The 17,371-nt window shown below is 44.5% G+C and overlaps 1 protein-coding gene across 1 annotated transcript; it reads left to right on the forward strand.

Moving 5' to 3' along the window:
• The first annotated feature begins 7,471 nt into the window (after window positions 1–7,471).
• Window positions 7,472–12,998, forward strand: LOC132958623 (cytosolic beta-glucosidase). Its single transcript, XM_061031574.1, has 5 exons — window positions 7,472–7,701; window positions 8,598–8,822; window positions 9,444–10,246; window positions 10,738–10,861; window positions 11,885–12,998. Exons 1-5 carry the CDS (start codon window positions 7,647–7,649, stop codon window positions 12,079–12,081), a joined length of 1,404 nt encoding a protein of 467 aa, XP_060887557.1. The 5' UTR covers window positions 7,472–7,646; the 3' UTR covers window positions 12,082–12,998.
• The last annotated feature ends 4,373 nt before the right edge of the window (window positions 12,999–17,371 follow it).

Consider the following 17,371-nt stretch of genomic DNA (forward strand, 5'->3'; position numbering starts at 1 on the left):
AGTAGACTTTATTTTGCCTATTTTTAGAAAATCCTAGAATTGTAACATTTGTCAGTGTTATGTTTATTTATCCATCATGTATGTAAATACACCAGTAAAACAGGACTAATCTATAAAAGGCTTAAAAAAATGACCAAATTGTAGATTTCTAGTTTATAACCTGGGTCTTCTGATGTGTATATATATATGAACATCCTTGTATGTATGTTTTTCCCAGCAGAAAAAAAGTATGGCTTTAATCAAGTGTTGCATGAACGCAGCTTAAAAAAATCATCAAGCGTCACAATATTTAGTATCACTGTTAAAGGGCCTAAGGTTTGTGGCTGGTTTGGGATTGTTTAGGCTGCAATCTTAGTCAGTATACAGACAAGTGAAGTGCTAACTTTACACAGATGTTGTTATTTAATCAGAGGTTGTTAATATTTTGAAATCAGGTATACTGATGCTTTATTTTTGTCTCCCTCAGTGGTACGTCCTGACGGCCTCCCCGAGATGATCAGCATCAGGATCGTGGACGACGATGATTCTGAGGTAGAGGTAGGTATACCAGAGGACACTCCCCCAGTGTCCTCTGGTGATGGAGAGGAAGTCATCTGGGTCTTGGATGACGAGGAGGAGGAGGAGGACCAGGTAGAGGTAGGTATACCAGTGGACATTTGTTCAGTGTCCTCTGGTGATGAGGAGGAAGTAATCTGGATTTCGGATGACATGGAAGCAGAGGAAGAGGTAGGTAGACCAGGGGACATTCCTCGAGTGTCCTCTGAGGATGAAGATGAGGATGAGGTGAGCGAAGAGGAGCAGGAAGAGGAGTGCGAAGAGGAGAGGGGAGAGGAGCACGAAGAGGAGAGGGGAGAGGAGCATGAAGAGGAGAGGGGAGAGGAGCACGAAGAGGAGAGGGGAGAGGAGAACGACGAGGAGGAGGAGGAGGACCAGGTAGAGGTAGGTATACCAGTGGACATTTGTTCAGTGTCCTCTGGTGATGAGGAGGAAGTAATCTGGATTTCGGATGACATGGAAGCAGAGGAAGAGGTAGGTAGACCAGGGGACATTCCTCCAGTGTCCTCTGAGGATGAAGATGAGGATGAGGTGAGCGAAGAGGAACAGGAAGAGGAGTGCGAAGAGGAGAGCGAAGAGGAGAGTGAAGAGGAGCACGAAGAGGAGAGGGGAGAGGAGCACAAAGAGGAGAGGGGAGAGGAGCACGAAGAGGAGAGGGGAGAGGAGCATGAAGAGGAGAGGGGACAGGAGCATGAAGAGGAGAACGAAGAGGAGAGTGGAGAGGAGCATGAAGAGGAGCACGAAGAGGAGAACGAAGAGGAGAACGAAGAGGAGAGGGGAGAGGAGCACAGAGAGGAGAATGAAGAGGAGAGGGGAGAGGAGCATGAAGAGGAGAGTGAAGAGGAGAGTGAAGAGGAGAGCGAGTACGAGGAGGACTTTTCAGACTCGTCCTCACTCAGTGAGGATTCAGGGTATGAATCCATGTATGACTCTGAAGAGGACCTCGAGGATGAAGATGAAGAGGAGGACAACAGATCTCTCTCCCCTTTGGACCAGCAGATACCGGAGGATTTCTACCAGAGATGGCAGCAGGTGTCTCCTCCTGTTCCTGATGCTCCTCCTCAGCTGCTGACTGTCCGACATCCACAGGAAGAAGATCCTACCTCACCTTCAAGATCAGAAGATAGTGCTCCCTCAACCTCAGGCCTCAGCTCCTCCACCAAGAGGAGCAGGGAGGAGAGCTACATGGACTCCGCTCCATCCACCTCAGGCTCCTACAGAAGAAGAGGATTCTGGGAGTATCCCCCTGTGGTTGATGACAGCTATTCTGATTTGGATGACAACCCTGATTCCTCCTCTGCAGTAGAAGAGGAAGCCAGACCAGGGGACATTCCTCCAGTGTCCTCTGAGGATGAAGATGAGGATGAGGTGAACGAAGATGAGTGGGAAGAGGAGTACTATGAGGTGTATGGAGAGGAGAGTGAAGAAGAGAGCGAAGAAGAGCGCAAACAGGAGTTTGAAGCGGAGAGTGAAGAGGAGAGCGAGGACGAGAGGGAACAGGCGACCGAGGACGAGGGCGAGGAGGACTTCTCAGGCTGGTTCAGGGAGGATTCAGGGTTTGAGTATGACCCTGAAGAGGACCTCGAGGATGAAGATGAAGAGGAGGACAACAGATCTCTCTCCCCTTTGGACCAGCAGATACCGGAGGATTTCTACCAGAGATGGCAGCAGGTGTCTCCTCCTGTTCCTGATGCTCCTCCTCAGCTGCTGACTGTCCGACATCCACAGGAAGAAGATCCTACCTCACCTTCAAGATCAGAAGAGAGTGCTCCCTCAACCTCAGGCCTCAGCTCCTCCACCAAGAGGAGCAGGGAGGAGATCCTCACAGAGCAGGTAAGTGGTAAGAGGCCCAGGTGTGACTGTGAGGAATGCTATGAGGAGAGTGCTCCCTCAACCTCAGGCCTCAGCTCCTCCACCAAGAGGAGCAGGGAGGAGATCCTCACAGAGCAGGTAAGTGGTAAGAGGCCCAGGTGTGACTACGAGGAATGCTACGAGGAGAGTGCTCCCTCAACTTCAGGCCTCAGCTCCTCCACCAAGAGGAGCAGGGAGGAGATCCTCACAGAGCAGGTAAGTGGTAAGAGGCCCAGGTGTGACTACGAGGAATGCTACGAGGAGAGTGCTCCCTCAACCTCAGGCCTCAGCTCCTCCACCAAGAGGAGCAGGGAGGAGAGCTACATGGACTCTGCTCCATCCACCTCAGGCTCCTACAGAAGAAGAGGATTCTGGAAGTATCCCCCTGTGGTTGATGAGGAGACCACAGGAGTATGAAGAGGAGTATGAAGAGGAGAGTGAAGAGGAGAGGGGAGAGGAGTGGGAAGAGGAGTACGAAGAGGAGAGGGGAGAAGAGAGCGAAGAGGAGCGCGAACAGGAGTTTGAAGCGGAGAGTGAAGAGGAGAACGAGGACGAGAGGGAACAGGCGACCGAGGACGAGGGCGAGGAGGACTTCTCAGGCTGGTTCAGGGAGGATTCAGGGTTTGAGTATGACCCTGAAGAGGACCTCGAGGATGAAGATGAAGAGGAGGACAACAGATCTCTCTCCCCCTTGGACCAGCAGATACCGGAGGATTTCTACCAGAGATGGCAGCAGGTGTCTCCTCCTGTTCCTGATGCTCCTCCTCAGCTGCTGACTGTCCGACATCCACAGGAAGAAGATCCTACCTCACCTTCAAGATCAGAAGGTAGTGCTCCCTCAACCTCAGGCCTCAGCTCCTCCACCAAGAGGAGCAGGGAGGAGATCCTCACAGAGCAGGTAAGTGGTAAGAGTCCCAGGTGTGACTACGAGGAATGCTACGAGGAGAGTGCTCCCTCAACCTCAGGCCTCAGCTCCTCCACCAAGAGGAGCAGGGAGGAGAGCTACATGGACTCCGCTCCATCCACCTCAGGCTCCTACAGAAGAAGAGGATTCTGGGAGTATCCCCCTGTGGTTGATGACAGCTATTCTGATTTAGATGACAACCCTGATTCCTCCTCTGCAGTAGAAGAGGAAGCCAGACCAGGGGACATTCCTCCAGTGTCCTCTGAGGATGAAGATGAGGATGAGGTGATCGAAGAGGAGAGCGAAGAGGAGTATGATGAGGAGTATGAAGAGGAGAGGGGAGAGGAGTGGGAAGAGGAGTACGGAGAGGAGAGGGGAGAGGAGTATGATGAGGAGTATGAAGAAGAGTGGGAAGAGGAGTACTATGAGGTGTATGGAGAGGAGAGTGAAGAAGAGAGCGAAGAAGAGCGTGAACAGGAGTTTGAAGCGGAGAGTGAAGAGGAGAGCGAGGACGAGAGGGAACAGGCGACCGAGGACAAGGACCAGGAGGACTTCTCAGGCTGGTTCAGGGAGGATTCAGGGTATGAATCCATGTATGACCCTGAAGAGGACCTCGAGGATGAAGATGAAGAGGAGGACAACAGATCTCTCTCCCCTTTGGACCAGCAGATACCGGAGGATTTCTACCAGAGATGGCAGCAGGTGTCTCCTCCTGTTCCTGAAGCTCCTCCTCAGCTGCTGACTGTCCGACATCCACAGGAAGAAGATCCTACCTCACCTTCAAGATCAGAAGAGAGTGCTCCCTCAACCTCAGGCCTCAGCTCCTCCACCAAGAGGAGCAGGGAGGAGATCCTCACAGAGCAGGTAAGTGGTAAGAGGCCCAGGTGTGACTGTGAGGAATGCTACGAGGAGAGTGCTCCCTCAACCTCAGGCCTCAGCTCCTCCACCAAGAGGAGCAGGGAGGAGAGCTACATGGACTCCGCTCCATCCACCTCAGGCTCCTACAGAAGAGGAGGATTCTGGGAGTGTCCCCCTGTGGTTGATGAGGAGACCACAGGAGTATGAAGAGGAGTATGAAGAGGAGAGCGAAGAGGAATGGGAAGAGGAGTAAGAAGAGGAGAGGGGAGAAGAGAGCGAAGAGGAGCGCGAACAGGAGTTTGAAGCGGAGAGTGAAGAGGAGAGCGAGGACGAGAGGGAACAGGCGACCGAGGACGAGGGCGAGGAGGACTTCTCAGGCTGGTTCAGGGAGGATTCAGGGTATGAGTATGACCCTGAAGAGGACCTCGAGGATGAAGATGAAGAGGAGGACAACAGACCTCTCTCCCCCTTGGACCAGCAGATACCGGAGGATTTCTACCAGAGATGGCAGCAGGTGTCTCCTCCTGTTCCTGATGCTCCTCCTCAGCTGCTGACTGTCCGACATCCACAGGAAGAAGATCCTACCTCACCTTCAAGATCAGAAGATAGTGCTCCCTCAACCTCAGGCCTCAGCTCCTCCACCAAGAGGAGCAGGGAGGAGATCCTCACAGAGCAGGTAAGTAGTAAGAGGCCCAGGTGTGACTGTGAGGAATGCTACGAGGAGAGTGCTCCTTCAACCTCAGGCCTCAGCTCCTCCACCAAGAGGAGCAGGGAGGAGATCCTCACAGAGCAGGTAAGTAGTAAGAGGCCCAGGTGTGACTGTGAGGAATGCTACGAGGAGAGTGCTACTTCCACTTCAGGCCTCAGCTCCTCCACCTTTAGCAGCACAGAGGAGAGCTACATGGACTCCGCTCCATCCACCTCAGGCTCCTACAGAATAAGAGGATTCTGGAAGTATCCCCCTGTGGTTGATGAGGAGACCACAGGAGTTTGAAGCGGAGAGTGAAGAGGAGAGCGAGGACGAGGGCTAGGAGGACTTCTCAGGCTGGTCCAGGGAGGATTCTGGGTATGAGTATGACTGGGTGTGCTACTTCCACTTCAGGCCTCAGCTCCTCCACCAAGAGGAGCAGGGAGGAGAGCTACATGGACTCCACTCCATCCACCTCAGGCTCCTACAGAAGAAGAGGATTCTGGGAGTATCCCCCTGTGGTTTATGACAGCTATTCTGATTTGGATGACAACCCTGATTCCTCCAGGAAGTGAAAAGTGGAATCTTTGTGTCTGGCAGGACTTTTCAAAGCCCCAGAAACCTTTTCCACATGTCTGGCAGACAATGCTGTTCGCCAACCTTAACAGCTGCAAGTACTGTACAAGCATTAGGCACGCTTTTTGATAGTTTATATCAACTTCTGGAATACTGCAGACTCAGAGATAGTTACTCTTTCTTATTTTGTTATGTTGTTGTGTATTTGTCTATGTACGGTCCAGGTGGCTATACCAGACAAAGGTAAGGTAATATTTAATAGCAATAGTTTCTAAAGACGGCTGATAATTCCATGCACAGGTAATTAAACACTGTTTATTGTCCTCACTGTGTTGCACGTAAGCATGTTTTATAAATTAGGTGTAGGTGACTAGCAGACAGAGGTAAGTTTATACTGTCTAACATTAGGAATCTAATGTTCATATCCACTTTTTTTTTAATAAAAAGCAAATTTTGTCTTTAGCCACTTAGTTATACTGTTGTTTGTTTGCTTCTTAGATGTACCAACCCCCCCACAAGACGAGACGATGGAGAAGGCCAAGACTCGACACCCAAGATTCCCATGGCAACAGAAGACGTGTTTACTCCAGAGCAGATGTGAAGGATGGATGACTACAGGACCAGCTGGAGAGCGATGGGCACCTTGCTGTCACACAGCAAAGTAAGTGCTGATAAACTTAAGATGACTTTACACATGTGTCTTCTTTTTACTTTAGGTAAAGATATCATGCAGAGGTTGTAATACTATGTCCACACTAACACATGTCTTATGAATCTTTTTCACAGGGCAGGACTCCTCTGTGTTTCCAGTGTTCCTGCATGGGGCATCTATGAATGGACAACCAATCATTCCTCCAGAAGCCTCAGAGACCCACAAGCCCCTCCTCGTCAGCCCCACCAACCCAAACCCCTCAACACCACCCTCTTCACTCTTTTTTTTTTTTTAAATCCTAAATAAATAATATTTGTGTGCCATAAATGATCTTGTTTGTTTTGAGTTCATAGTTGACATTTTAATTATAAACTAAGTGAATGTACAGTAAATATTATATGTATAACTTACTTATCTTATATCTAACTGTACATGTTTTAAACCAGGGTTCATTTCAGACTCTGAAAATACTAAACAAGTTAAATAATGTTCACATAAACAGTTCTATATCACTGAGTCAAAGGGTGAATATAAAATTGCTATAGGGCATTCTCTGGCCTTTAAAATAATTTCTAGATTATACTTCACTGAAAAAGGAAAACTAATAAATGCATTTGTGAGGAAGCATGGAGGAATTCTGTGGATGTCAACGAGAGATAAGCTCAACTCAAGGAGTCCCATTAGATATGTTCAGAAGTTCCAGTTCAGCACTGAGTTTCATGAGGAATAAAGTGTCAAGCTGCATGCACTAATAAAACAAAACACTGGCAAATGCACAGATAGAGACAGCATAGTAAATGAGCCCCTATCCTCTTTTCAGTATAGTGTGTTCCAGGCTATTTTTCTTTTGCAATATTTGGATGAAGTTATCATCAAAAAATAGATGCATTCTCAAGAGGAAAGACAGTTTCTATTTACATGTTTTTAACACGCTTCAGGGTGTTTAATCTGAATTTAGGATTTTTTTTAACTTGTCAGTATTTGGGTGGTTTAAATCAGTTTGGTGTGGTTTCATGCATGTCAATAGCTCTTGGCAAGCTGGTGTCATATGCCATATTGGTGCACATAGAGACTGTTTCCTAGGACTGTGGAAATGACAAAAAGTATCCAACTGAAAATATTATCACGCAGGACTGCAGTTTTTTGTGCTGCTTTTGTGCTGCTTTCAAGTGCTCCCGCGTAAATTTGAAATTACACCTTCAGTACACAACTTTCAGGGGAGAATTGGTAGACTTAACCTTGTAACTAAAGTAGTTTGGGATTCATATTTTATCCAAAGCGTTTGCGTCATTCTACCCACAATGTAGTAAAAAAAAACTGATTTCACCTTCACTTAAGATGTGGTGAACATGACAAACGCAACGCCCCCTGAATGCCTCATCGTTTCTCTTTCCTGGTCGCAGAGAAAACTCTTTACGACTGCAGTCTGAAGATTACGCGCAATAACGACACGTGTGAACCAATATTTACAGTCTATGGTGTAAACGTAGGATTTTGATGAAGAAAACACAGAGTAGCCTTACATAGTCGACATTTGAACTACTTTGATTCAGTGTTCAAATATGTTCCCTCGTGACTTTGCGTGGGGAGCAGGAACTGCTGCGTATCAAATAGAAGGTATGTCGGAGAATGAATTATTATTGAGCTTTGCTTAATTATTGTTGTTTAGTGGCTCAACAGGAAACGGTGCCATTGTGTCTGACCTGTGCAGAGATACGTCGGCTACCAAACGCCCCCACAACAAAGATCTCAGTTCAAGTCTGCTTTTTAAAACTTTCTGTGTTTGATACACTTTTTCAATTTGCCTAACTGTTCCACAATGTCTGATTCAAATGTGCGTCACACTACTTTACAAATAAATAAATAAATAAATAAAATCACCCCACTCTGGCCACCTGAACATCATAAGTTGTATTGTTGCAAAGCACAGGCCCGGTGTCATGGGGGGGCATTTATGATCTATGCCCCCCAAATGAGCCCACCCCACTACACCCCCCAACCTGCAGGCAAGCCCTTGACAAATAAAAAATGATAAATTGTAAATATATTTTTAATTAATTAATTAATTAATTAATTAATTAATTAATTAATTATTTAAAACAAGAAAATATCATGTTGGTGATAGGCCTATGCCTTAGATTGCAATATTATGTATGTGGGAAATGATCTAAATTATGCTAAATGCAAAATAAATGTTAAGTTCAGTTACAACTATAACAAATATGACCCTTTACCATCGGAAAATCAGAACATCCAAAAGACTAGGAGTTAAAGGTCAACTTGAGCTTGCTCCTCTTCCACGCTAATGAAGAACTGACACCCTTATCAAACATAGCAGAACACAATTACTGCAGATTAGAACAAATCATTAAGTCATACAACTTCATATAAAGTCACAGTATTTTCAGTGAATTCCACATATTAAGTCCCGTTAGAAACATTACTGTAATTCTTCTCGTGTCAACATCCTTCATCGTTTAATGAAATAACAAATATTTGATGTGCATGTCAAGGTGGCTGGCAGGCAGACAGCAAGGGACCAAGTATCTGGGACACATTTTGTCACGAGAAAGGCAGAGTGTTTGGGGACCAGAACGGAGATGTTGCCTGTAACAGCTACGAGCTGTGGGAGAAGGACCTGGAGTGTATCCAGAAGCTGGGACTAACGCACTATCGCTTTTCGCTTTCCTGGTCCCGCCTCCTGCCTGATGGGACCACACGACATGTCAATCAAAAAGGTACTTCCATATCCCTCATTGACCAGATTGGCAGCCATTTTCTGCTGACATCATGCCATGGTAGCAAAATCTCAAATTACTTTTTATGTCAGACTGCTGTGTTTAAGGTGGTATGTTGTTGGTTACCCACTAGTTAACATCAGAAAACTACTTCCTTCCTAACATTACACTTTGCGAATAAGGCCCTTCCTTTTGTATTGTACAAACAATCAAAAGGTAAGTTAGCATTCAGACACACTTCTAGCTGTATAGCTATCAGCTAGGAAGTGACTTGATGATTACATTTAGCTTTTTGATGGTAGCTAATTTGTTATAAAATATGGCCAAATGTCCGATGAGATTTTCTTTTTACATTTAGTTTCTTCGTCAATCAGGAAATGGTTGATGATCCGGATTCGTCTGATTCCCTGTGTTTATACAAAGGTCAACATAAAGACACACTACGGCAATAAAACAGCATTTGTGCTTTCCCTCCCCGAGCGTAATGATAGGTGAAAATGGCCGCCCTGTGAATGTGAGAAATAAGACCAATGAACTTTTTAAATCCAAAACAACCAAATGGAACAAGCTTCTTTCAAACTATTTGACCAAACTACAAAGCACTGTTCATCTTTTCAACAGGTGTGCAGTACTACAATAAGGTGATTGATGATTTGCTGGCCTGCAATGTATCACCTATGGTCACTCTTTACCACTTTGACCTGCCTCAAGCTCTGCAGGACCAGGGTGGCTGGAAGTCCCCAAGTACAGCGAGCCTGTTTGACAGCTATGCCAAATTCTGCTTCCAAACATTTGGTGACCGAGTCAAACTGTGGATCACCATCAACGAGCCTTATGTTTGCGCCAAACTGGGCCATGAAGATGGCATCCATGCTCCAGGGTTAAAAGAACCTGGGACTACGGCCTACCTTGTTGGCCACAACATGTTGCGTGCCCATGCCATGGCTTGGCAAAGCTATGACTCCCTCTACAGGTCGAAGCAAGGAGGTCAGGTTTCTCTGGCCATCAACAGCGACTGGGTTGAACCATTTAACACAGATTGCAATGAGGATATCGCTGCCACTGAACGCTACCTCGCATTCACCCTTGGGTGGTTTGCTTGGCCTGTTTTTGTAACCGGAGATTACCCAGAAATAATGAGATCTGCCATTGATGCTCAAAGTAGGAAGTTGGGACACAAAGACAGCTCAAGACTGCCCAGTTTCTCCAAGGACGAACCTTCCATTTTGGGCACAGCTGACTTCTTTGCGTTGAACTACTATACGTCTCGGAAAGTAAAGCCAGGAGGAGGCTGCGGAAGGATGATGTGCATGAAGAGCGACAGAGGTGCAGGAGAAGTTTTGGATCCGTCCTGGCCTATTTGTGGTGTGTCCTGGCTTGCCGTGGTGCCTGATGGTTTAAGGAAACTTCTCAAGTACATCAAGGTAAATCTTCAACTACTGATTCATCTTGAAGGTTCATTTTCTGCCTTACAAAGCCCAAACAAGGTGTAAACATCACCTTTATTTTGGATGAAAATTGGATGAAGTGTGATAGAATGTGAAGACATTTTTCTTATTTTCTTGGCATCAAACTGAATCGAGCAACAAGAAGACAAATCACCTGCAACCAAACAACACTCTGACATTTGTTTAGTGTCTTGCTATCGATTTTCTATGCAGTAATCTCCTTTTAACACCTCCAGAAACAAATTGATGCTTCATTAGTGCTGTCACATTGAATGAAACTGTTACTTTGCTGAAAGTGTTTGCAATTGCAATTTCCTGCTGTTGTGACTTGTCACAGGCCATTAGTTTAAGCTTGGCACCCAGAAATGCAGCTAAACGGCACATTGTAGACCGATCTGTCTCCCTCTGGAATGTCTGACAGCTGAGAAGCCTTGTTTGATGGTAATATTTGCCCCCTGACTCTGCAGGACACGTTCAACAATCCAACAGTCTACATTACAGAGAATGGCTTCTCACAGCTCGGGCCGGTAAAAATGGAAGACGTTCAGCGGGCAGAATTTTACAAGGACACCATCTTGAAAGTTGCTGAAGGTAAAATCTAGTGAATATGACATAAAAAGAAGAAATTGGTGATTGGCAGACAGTAGGAGGGTCCGCAATATTTAAGTGATAAACTTAATTGGGAAGCTAATTTTGAATTGAATCAGTTTTTATGTGATGTCATAAATGTAATATTTGTGTTTGTACAAATTGTACCAAAGTAAAATACTGCTAACAGGAGCCTTGTATACCTTCCCTCCTCTCTTGTGAGAATACAGTTTTTCAAATTTTCTGGGAATACTTCTTTTTATTCTTTAGGTTCTTTGCACTTTACTGACAAAACCACAAGGTGTGCACTAAAGGCAGAGTCTTACCATTTTTTAGAAACTTTACATAAAGTTCAATTTATTTGGATGACATTTTGGCTTAAACATTACGAAAGAACTGAATTGATTAAATTCAAAATTGAAAACCACAAAACCATCATGATGTGACAAAAAAATCTGGCTGTGCCGTCTATTTCTGTTATTCATGAAAAATCAAAAAAAGACACGCACATCCCTCAGTGGGTGCTGGATCCAAAAAAAACACATAAGTAAACAAGAAGCTCCCGTTTGAAGGATTCATTGACAAGTTTGACGTTTGAGCCAACATGCTCGTCCTCAGACTACTTCATGAAAACATGACTTATTCATGAAAAAATAAGAAAACTTGTTAAAATTCTGTTTTATTCTCTGACCCGCAATATAAAGCCAATATAGCACATATTTAAAGTCTGCGTTTTGGCACCACCTTTTGGCCAATTTGTGTTTTTTTTTTTTATGCAAGTAATGAAGCAAGTTATCAGCCAAAGTCAGGAGCTCCAGCCTTCTTGGTTTTTATGACGGCACAGCAGATATTTAAAGCGCAATAAGGACTAATATACAGTTGTTGTTGTTTTTTTTTTAGCTTTTTAGGGTGCCCATGCTGCACTGTAAAAAAGACTTCCGTTCTGTTCTTCTGGAATCAAACTTATATTTACTCAAATGGTCGAGTCCTTTTTTTTCAATTTAACTCTCTACGTTTTATGTCTAGCCATACAGGAAGATGGGGTCAGAGTCCGTGGATATTTTGCGTGGTCGCTGCTGGACAACTTTGAGTGGGCTGATGGATTCAGTGTTCGCTTTGGATTGTTCCACGTGGACTTTGCTGATGAAATGCGAAGCCGAACCGTGTACCGGTCTGGAGAGGAGTACGCGAAGATGATCTTGAAACACAAGCTGGGTAAGTGAAGATGAGAAGAAGGGAGAATAAAAGACGACCAATAAATAAGAAGTTTTTGAAGTGTACTTTTTTTTTTTTTTGTTCCACTGAATAAGATGAAACCAAAACCGACAAGGCCTCCGCTTTTCTTTCACTGAAGAACAATAAGTTACTCGGCTACTTTCTCTGCCTGGCTTCCTTGGTTGCCTTATTTAGAAAATTTGACTTCAGCAGGGGAAGTGAGGACATGAGCGCAGAGTTGTTTCAATGGAATCCAAATTAGTATGCTGTCCTGCTGAGCTCCCAGTCAGACTGCTCAAGAGGTTTATGAAGAGGGGGGACTTCCTCACAGCTGTAAGACCAAGCTGTTAGAGCCACCTCTCGAGGCTGCACAAGGATATGTATACATGCTTTGTATTTGTACAGAATAAAGGGCAAAATGCATGGTGGTTTCAGCCTGAATAGAAGCATTGTAATGTGCCTGTGTACTTGCATGCAATCTACCAGTGTAGGTGTCATGTGACGCGCTACTGCTGTCCATCGACGATTTCTAAGAGCTTATCGTCTCCTTAAATCTTCCTGTGAGAGTCGGATGAATGTGTCTTTGATACACAGCTACCATGACGGGCTTGAAAAACACACACACACACACACACAGTATAATACCTTGCATTGTGCTCTGGAGGTTTTATGTTGACTGGAGGGTTCAAATCTGTCAATGTAGTGATGCAGAGAGTAATCCAGGGGAAAAGTCGATGCCTACACATGGTCTGCAGGGATACAACTTTCACTTAGGAAGGACAAAGACGTGCGATAAATATAGACACACATGGTTAAAAATAAAAAAAAGGTGCCTCAGATGTATTTGGAATAAAGGTTCTGATCAAAACGGTTACATGGCTTCTTTGTAAATGTTAACTTGGAGGAAATAAAATCACATATCATGCAGTCTATTTTTTTTCTGCCCTTCATCATATCTTTCACTGAACTCCTGTTCCACCTTTGACCTTTTACCCAAAAGAACCAAAAAAGTCAACTTTGTATTTATAATGCTGTCAGGCTGCACAAAGCACACTTGAGTAAGTTCAGACGGGATGCCAGCTGAAAGCAACAGATGTCCTGCCACAGGAAGAGAGGTTTAATGCCATTTGTGTTCCCCCGGACAGCTGCACAAACTCTATACTTAAAGAATGAAAAGAGGTAAGAAGGTGAAAAGGGCTTCTGTTGATTCTTTGTGCATACTGTGGTTAAGGTAAGATGAGTTCTATGAAGCCCTGGACAATGCCCTAAGGCGACATTAAACATTACATTTGGACAGTAGTGTGTACAGGTGTGTTTAAAGGAAAGTGAGCTAATGCTGATCATTGGGAATGTTTAAGATTCAAGTTAAAAATGCAATTCAGGGTTGTTCTTCAAGTCAATAGAATCCCAGAGACTCAGCTGAACAGCTTCTTATAACGTTTGTAAACCTGCAGTGCCACCTTGTGGTACTAAAGGGAACTATACCTCTGAATTCTATAGCTCAGCATGCACTTCACAATATGGTGTCATGAGATGTGCTGCTTAGATTAATAAAATGCCTCCTGTTGGTTTAACAATAAACAACTAAAGCAGCTCCCTAACCACAATACATCAAAGATTGAACACAATTAATATTTATGCTCGGATGTGAAGGAAAATGTCATTTATATTCTGTGTTGGGAGACTTTGTTTGCATTAATAAGCACGGTGTATCGTGACATCCAGTTGGCCGTGCATACCGTTTTCAACAGATGTGAGTAATACCCTCGTGGCCCTCCTCCATCTATGTCAAGCCGAGTGAGATTCTCCTTTGTCTTATGATGAACAACAAGCCTTTTGTGGAAACATGAATAATGCCACCGCCACTCGCATTAGAACGGCTTTGAACGCAAAGTTGAGCCGTATCTCACACTATTTCAACGCTAATGAAGTTTGTCTAATATCTGTGGATCTGTCAGAAGCTGCTTGTGAGCATTTACATAACAGATGCAACTTGTCACATGTAGACACTGGTGAGAAAAGGATTGAGAAAAAAAAAAAAAAAAGCAAGGTGTTAAAATTCTAACCTATGTGGCTGTACAGAGAAGCAACTCAAAAATTCTCCTGCTGTCTTTGAGTCAACTTCATAACTGTAATATAGGTTTGAATCCTTTTTCCCATGATTCCTCAGAGCAGCGATGGGATTTGATTAGTAATTCCGTCGACTGTCTCCCAGTATTGATGGGCTCCATCTTCCTCTTTCACTGACTGGAGGTAACGCTGCATGGGTGAAAGAACCACATCCACTCCTGCAGAATTGATTGCATGAAATATGAGCTATGAATTACTCTGCACTTAGACTATGTTGAAATGAGGGATAATATGGAATAATACGTCCCTATTGCAGGTTGGAAAGCTTAAAACATTAATTAGAATTTCAATAATTCACTCCTCAAGTCTCTTTAATAGCCCAACTAGGAATGTTCCAACTCTGATTCATTACAGCAGACCGAATGTGTTCTGATTAGAGCCGCGATGTAGAAAGTCACAGAAGAAACCATTTCCAAATGTGCTTTCCAATTAAGCGCCAAATATATCATGTGTATAGATAAGTTGCTTTTGACAATGAATTAGCACGTTTAATTGTAACATTCAATCACATCCGCTGGCGGAGATTTACCCCCGAGGAACACGCTGGCAAATTACCCAGAGAGGCCTATTTGTATTTGACCAAACTTTTTACTCATTATGTTTTGACAGGCACTGAAATATTCAATAACTGGGAGATTCATTTATAAATTAGCTAAATCATTGAGATGCTGATCTTCATTGTGATTTGCGGTAGGGGGGGGGAAGCACAATCTTGTGCGTCGGTGCAGTGCTTACAGGTGCAAAGGGTATGACTTGTGGCAAATAATTACCTTTTTCTATTTACTGATTACCCTCATATGCATATTCCCCGGAGTAACTGTATAATTAGATTGTTGCTTCAATATCAAGATGAAGAGACATCAGCCACTCCTTTCCTCTGGAGCGCAGATACAAATCTCTCTCTTCCCTTTCCTCTCTCTCTCTCTCTCTATTTGTTTGGGTGTCTCCGTCAGCTGGTGAGGGACCTGCGAGAGGCCCAAACCCTCTGCCTGCCTCTTTTTTTTTTTCCTTCTTTCACTTGCTCTTCTTTCACTCAGTAGCTCATCATCTTCCTCTCTCCTAATCGCATTGCTCATTTTCCATTGACAAGAGAGTAAGAGGAGAGAGAGAGAGAGAGAGAGAGGGAGGGGAATGGGGGGGAAAAACAGCACAAACTTTCTAAATCCCATTGACCTACTTCGCCAGACATTTCACTGGGAATTCATATTAGTCTAAAAGAGTTAGAAGAAGAAATGTTTTCTCATTTCCCACCACCCCCTCCTTCTCTCCTCTTTCAGCTGGAAGCCATTTTCCTCACATCCTGTATTTGATCCACTACAGTACATTTTTTACAAGTGGATAAACGCCTTACCGTGGCATAACCAGCGGCTCTGTCACCACTTTTGACAGTGGCGTAAGAAGCGTGACATCGGAGCTATAAAAAGCGCTTTGGAAGACCTCGTCTTTGATTGACGAATTTGGCGGCGGAGACAAGATTGAGGGGGGGATGAATATTGCGAGGCCTTGAAGACAGAAAAGTGGAATTATGACAGACCCATACAGAGAGCTAAAGCAGGGGAGATGAAAAGAGAATAAAAAGAGAGAAAAGGCAATTCAAATCTTTTTCTTTCAAGTCCCTCCCTCGGGGACTGCAGATGACCCCGCTAACGACTGTTGAAAATCCTACTCCCTTGAGTGTGATGGCGCCGCGTGATGGAAAGGGGGTTCGCAGACCTGCCTGAAAAATTGAAAGCTCCTAGAATATTCAGCTAACCCTATGTGCTCGGTTGGGGGGCACATGCAGAGATTGGTATTCAGGGCTGCGTGTGAGTGTGGTGGGTAAGCCCAGCAGTGGTGGCAGCATAGAGAGAACCCCCCTGCGTGTGTGTGTGTGTGTGTGTGTGTGTGTGTGGCGGCCAATGAGCCGAGTGGCTGGTCTCAGGGGAACAGTAGAAGTAGTGCGAGTGAGTGAACATAGAGCGAGGAAAAGGGAAAGAGACAATTTATGGAACCTTTAGATCCGGAGTGAGTTTAACTGTGATGGCGGTGTAGTAACAAGGCCTGAATCCAAGAAGAGAGAGACTAATGACGTGGATATAACCTCATGCTCCCAATATGCAAACACGGTGTCATCGGCAAAGAAGGAGAGACAAATTCATTTGCTCTAAATCTCCTTTGGAGAAACTTTGGAGACAGAAAAATGGTTACTTGTGGGTCTTACAGAAGTCGACTTACACTTAATGCAGCCTTTCATATTCGACTCCAGAGGCAATTCTGGTTTCATACAGCCTGATTTGTGGTTTAGTATTTTGAATCACTAGCATTAGCAACATTATAACTCAACAGGTTAAATGCTTAGGTTTGTAAAATGCAGGAACAATGTCATAAAAATAGGAGCTATTAAGAAAGCATTACCAGCAGTAATCATGGCCGAGGGCAGCCAAATTGATTGGAGCAGTGAAATAAGTGAAGTGACAGTGTCTTTGGAAGAGAAATATAAAGGGCTAATGTGTGTAATACTACCCAACATTGTTCAAGATGTAAGAATTCATAGTTTAAAATGGGGTTTAATGTAAAAAATAAAAGGTATACTATTCCATTTAGTGACTCTCTACTTCATGCTTGGGTTAGCCAACTTGAAAAAAGAAAAAAAATGTGCAGTACATGCCACATTATCTGTACCCATTTACAGTTTTGTACGCACTACTTTCTTGGAGTTTTCTGGGGGGAAAAACAGCCTTTCAGGTATTTGGTGAAACAACAAGTGGTTCTCGCTTGGAAAAACTCCACAGCTCATCTTTGATTAACTGCAGGCGCCTTAGGTTCAGGCCATTTCAAGAGAGCGGACAGATAGGGCGCAGAGCAACAGTGCGCGTGGACTAATTAACTCTAAGTGTTGTACGACATGCTCCCTTCTCACCCGTGTTGTCACTCAGGGTTTGAGTGGCGCTAATGAGAGAATTATCTAGCCTCGGACCCTGGTAATGCATTCAAATGAACACCAGCTGACCTGACTTATGAGACGACTTTTTAATCTCACCACTTAATACCAATCAAACCTGCTTTCTCATGTGCCTACACTGGTAAGGGCCTCTGCTCCAAATGCCGCCATCAACCTTTTTTTTTTTTCTTCCGATGTTGATCTAAGGGAGAGTGTTAATTGTCTCACATGACTCAAGGGCCTCTGCT

This window comes from Labrus mixtus, chromosome 23 (assembly GCF_963584025.1).
Source record: "Labrus mixtus chromosome 23, fLabMix1.1, whole genome shotgun sequence".
Taxonomy (NCBI): Eukaryota; Metazoa; Chordata; class Actinopteri; order Labriformes; family Labridae; genus Labrus; species Labrus mixtus.

Bases quoted from the DNA above. Each gene is read 5' to 3' on its own strand.
- LOC132958623 (XM_061031574.1), top strand. From the start codon at position 7,647: ATGTTCCCTCGTGACTTTGCGTGGGGAGCAGGAACTGCTGCGTATCAA. The intron at 7,702-8,597 runs GTATGTCGGAGA...GTGCATGTCAAG, and splicing joins TGCTGCGTATCAAATAGAAG to GTGGCTGGCAGGCAGACAGC. The intron at 8,823-9,443 runs GTACTTCCATAT...TCTTTTCAACAG, and splicing joins ACGACATGTCAATCAAAAAG to GTGTGCAGTACTACAATAAG.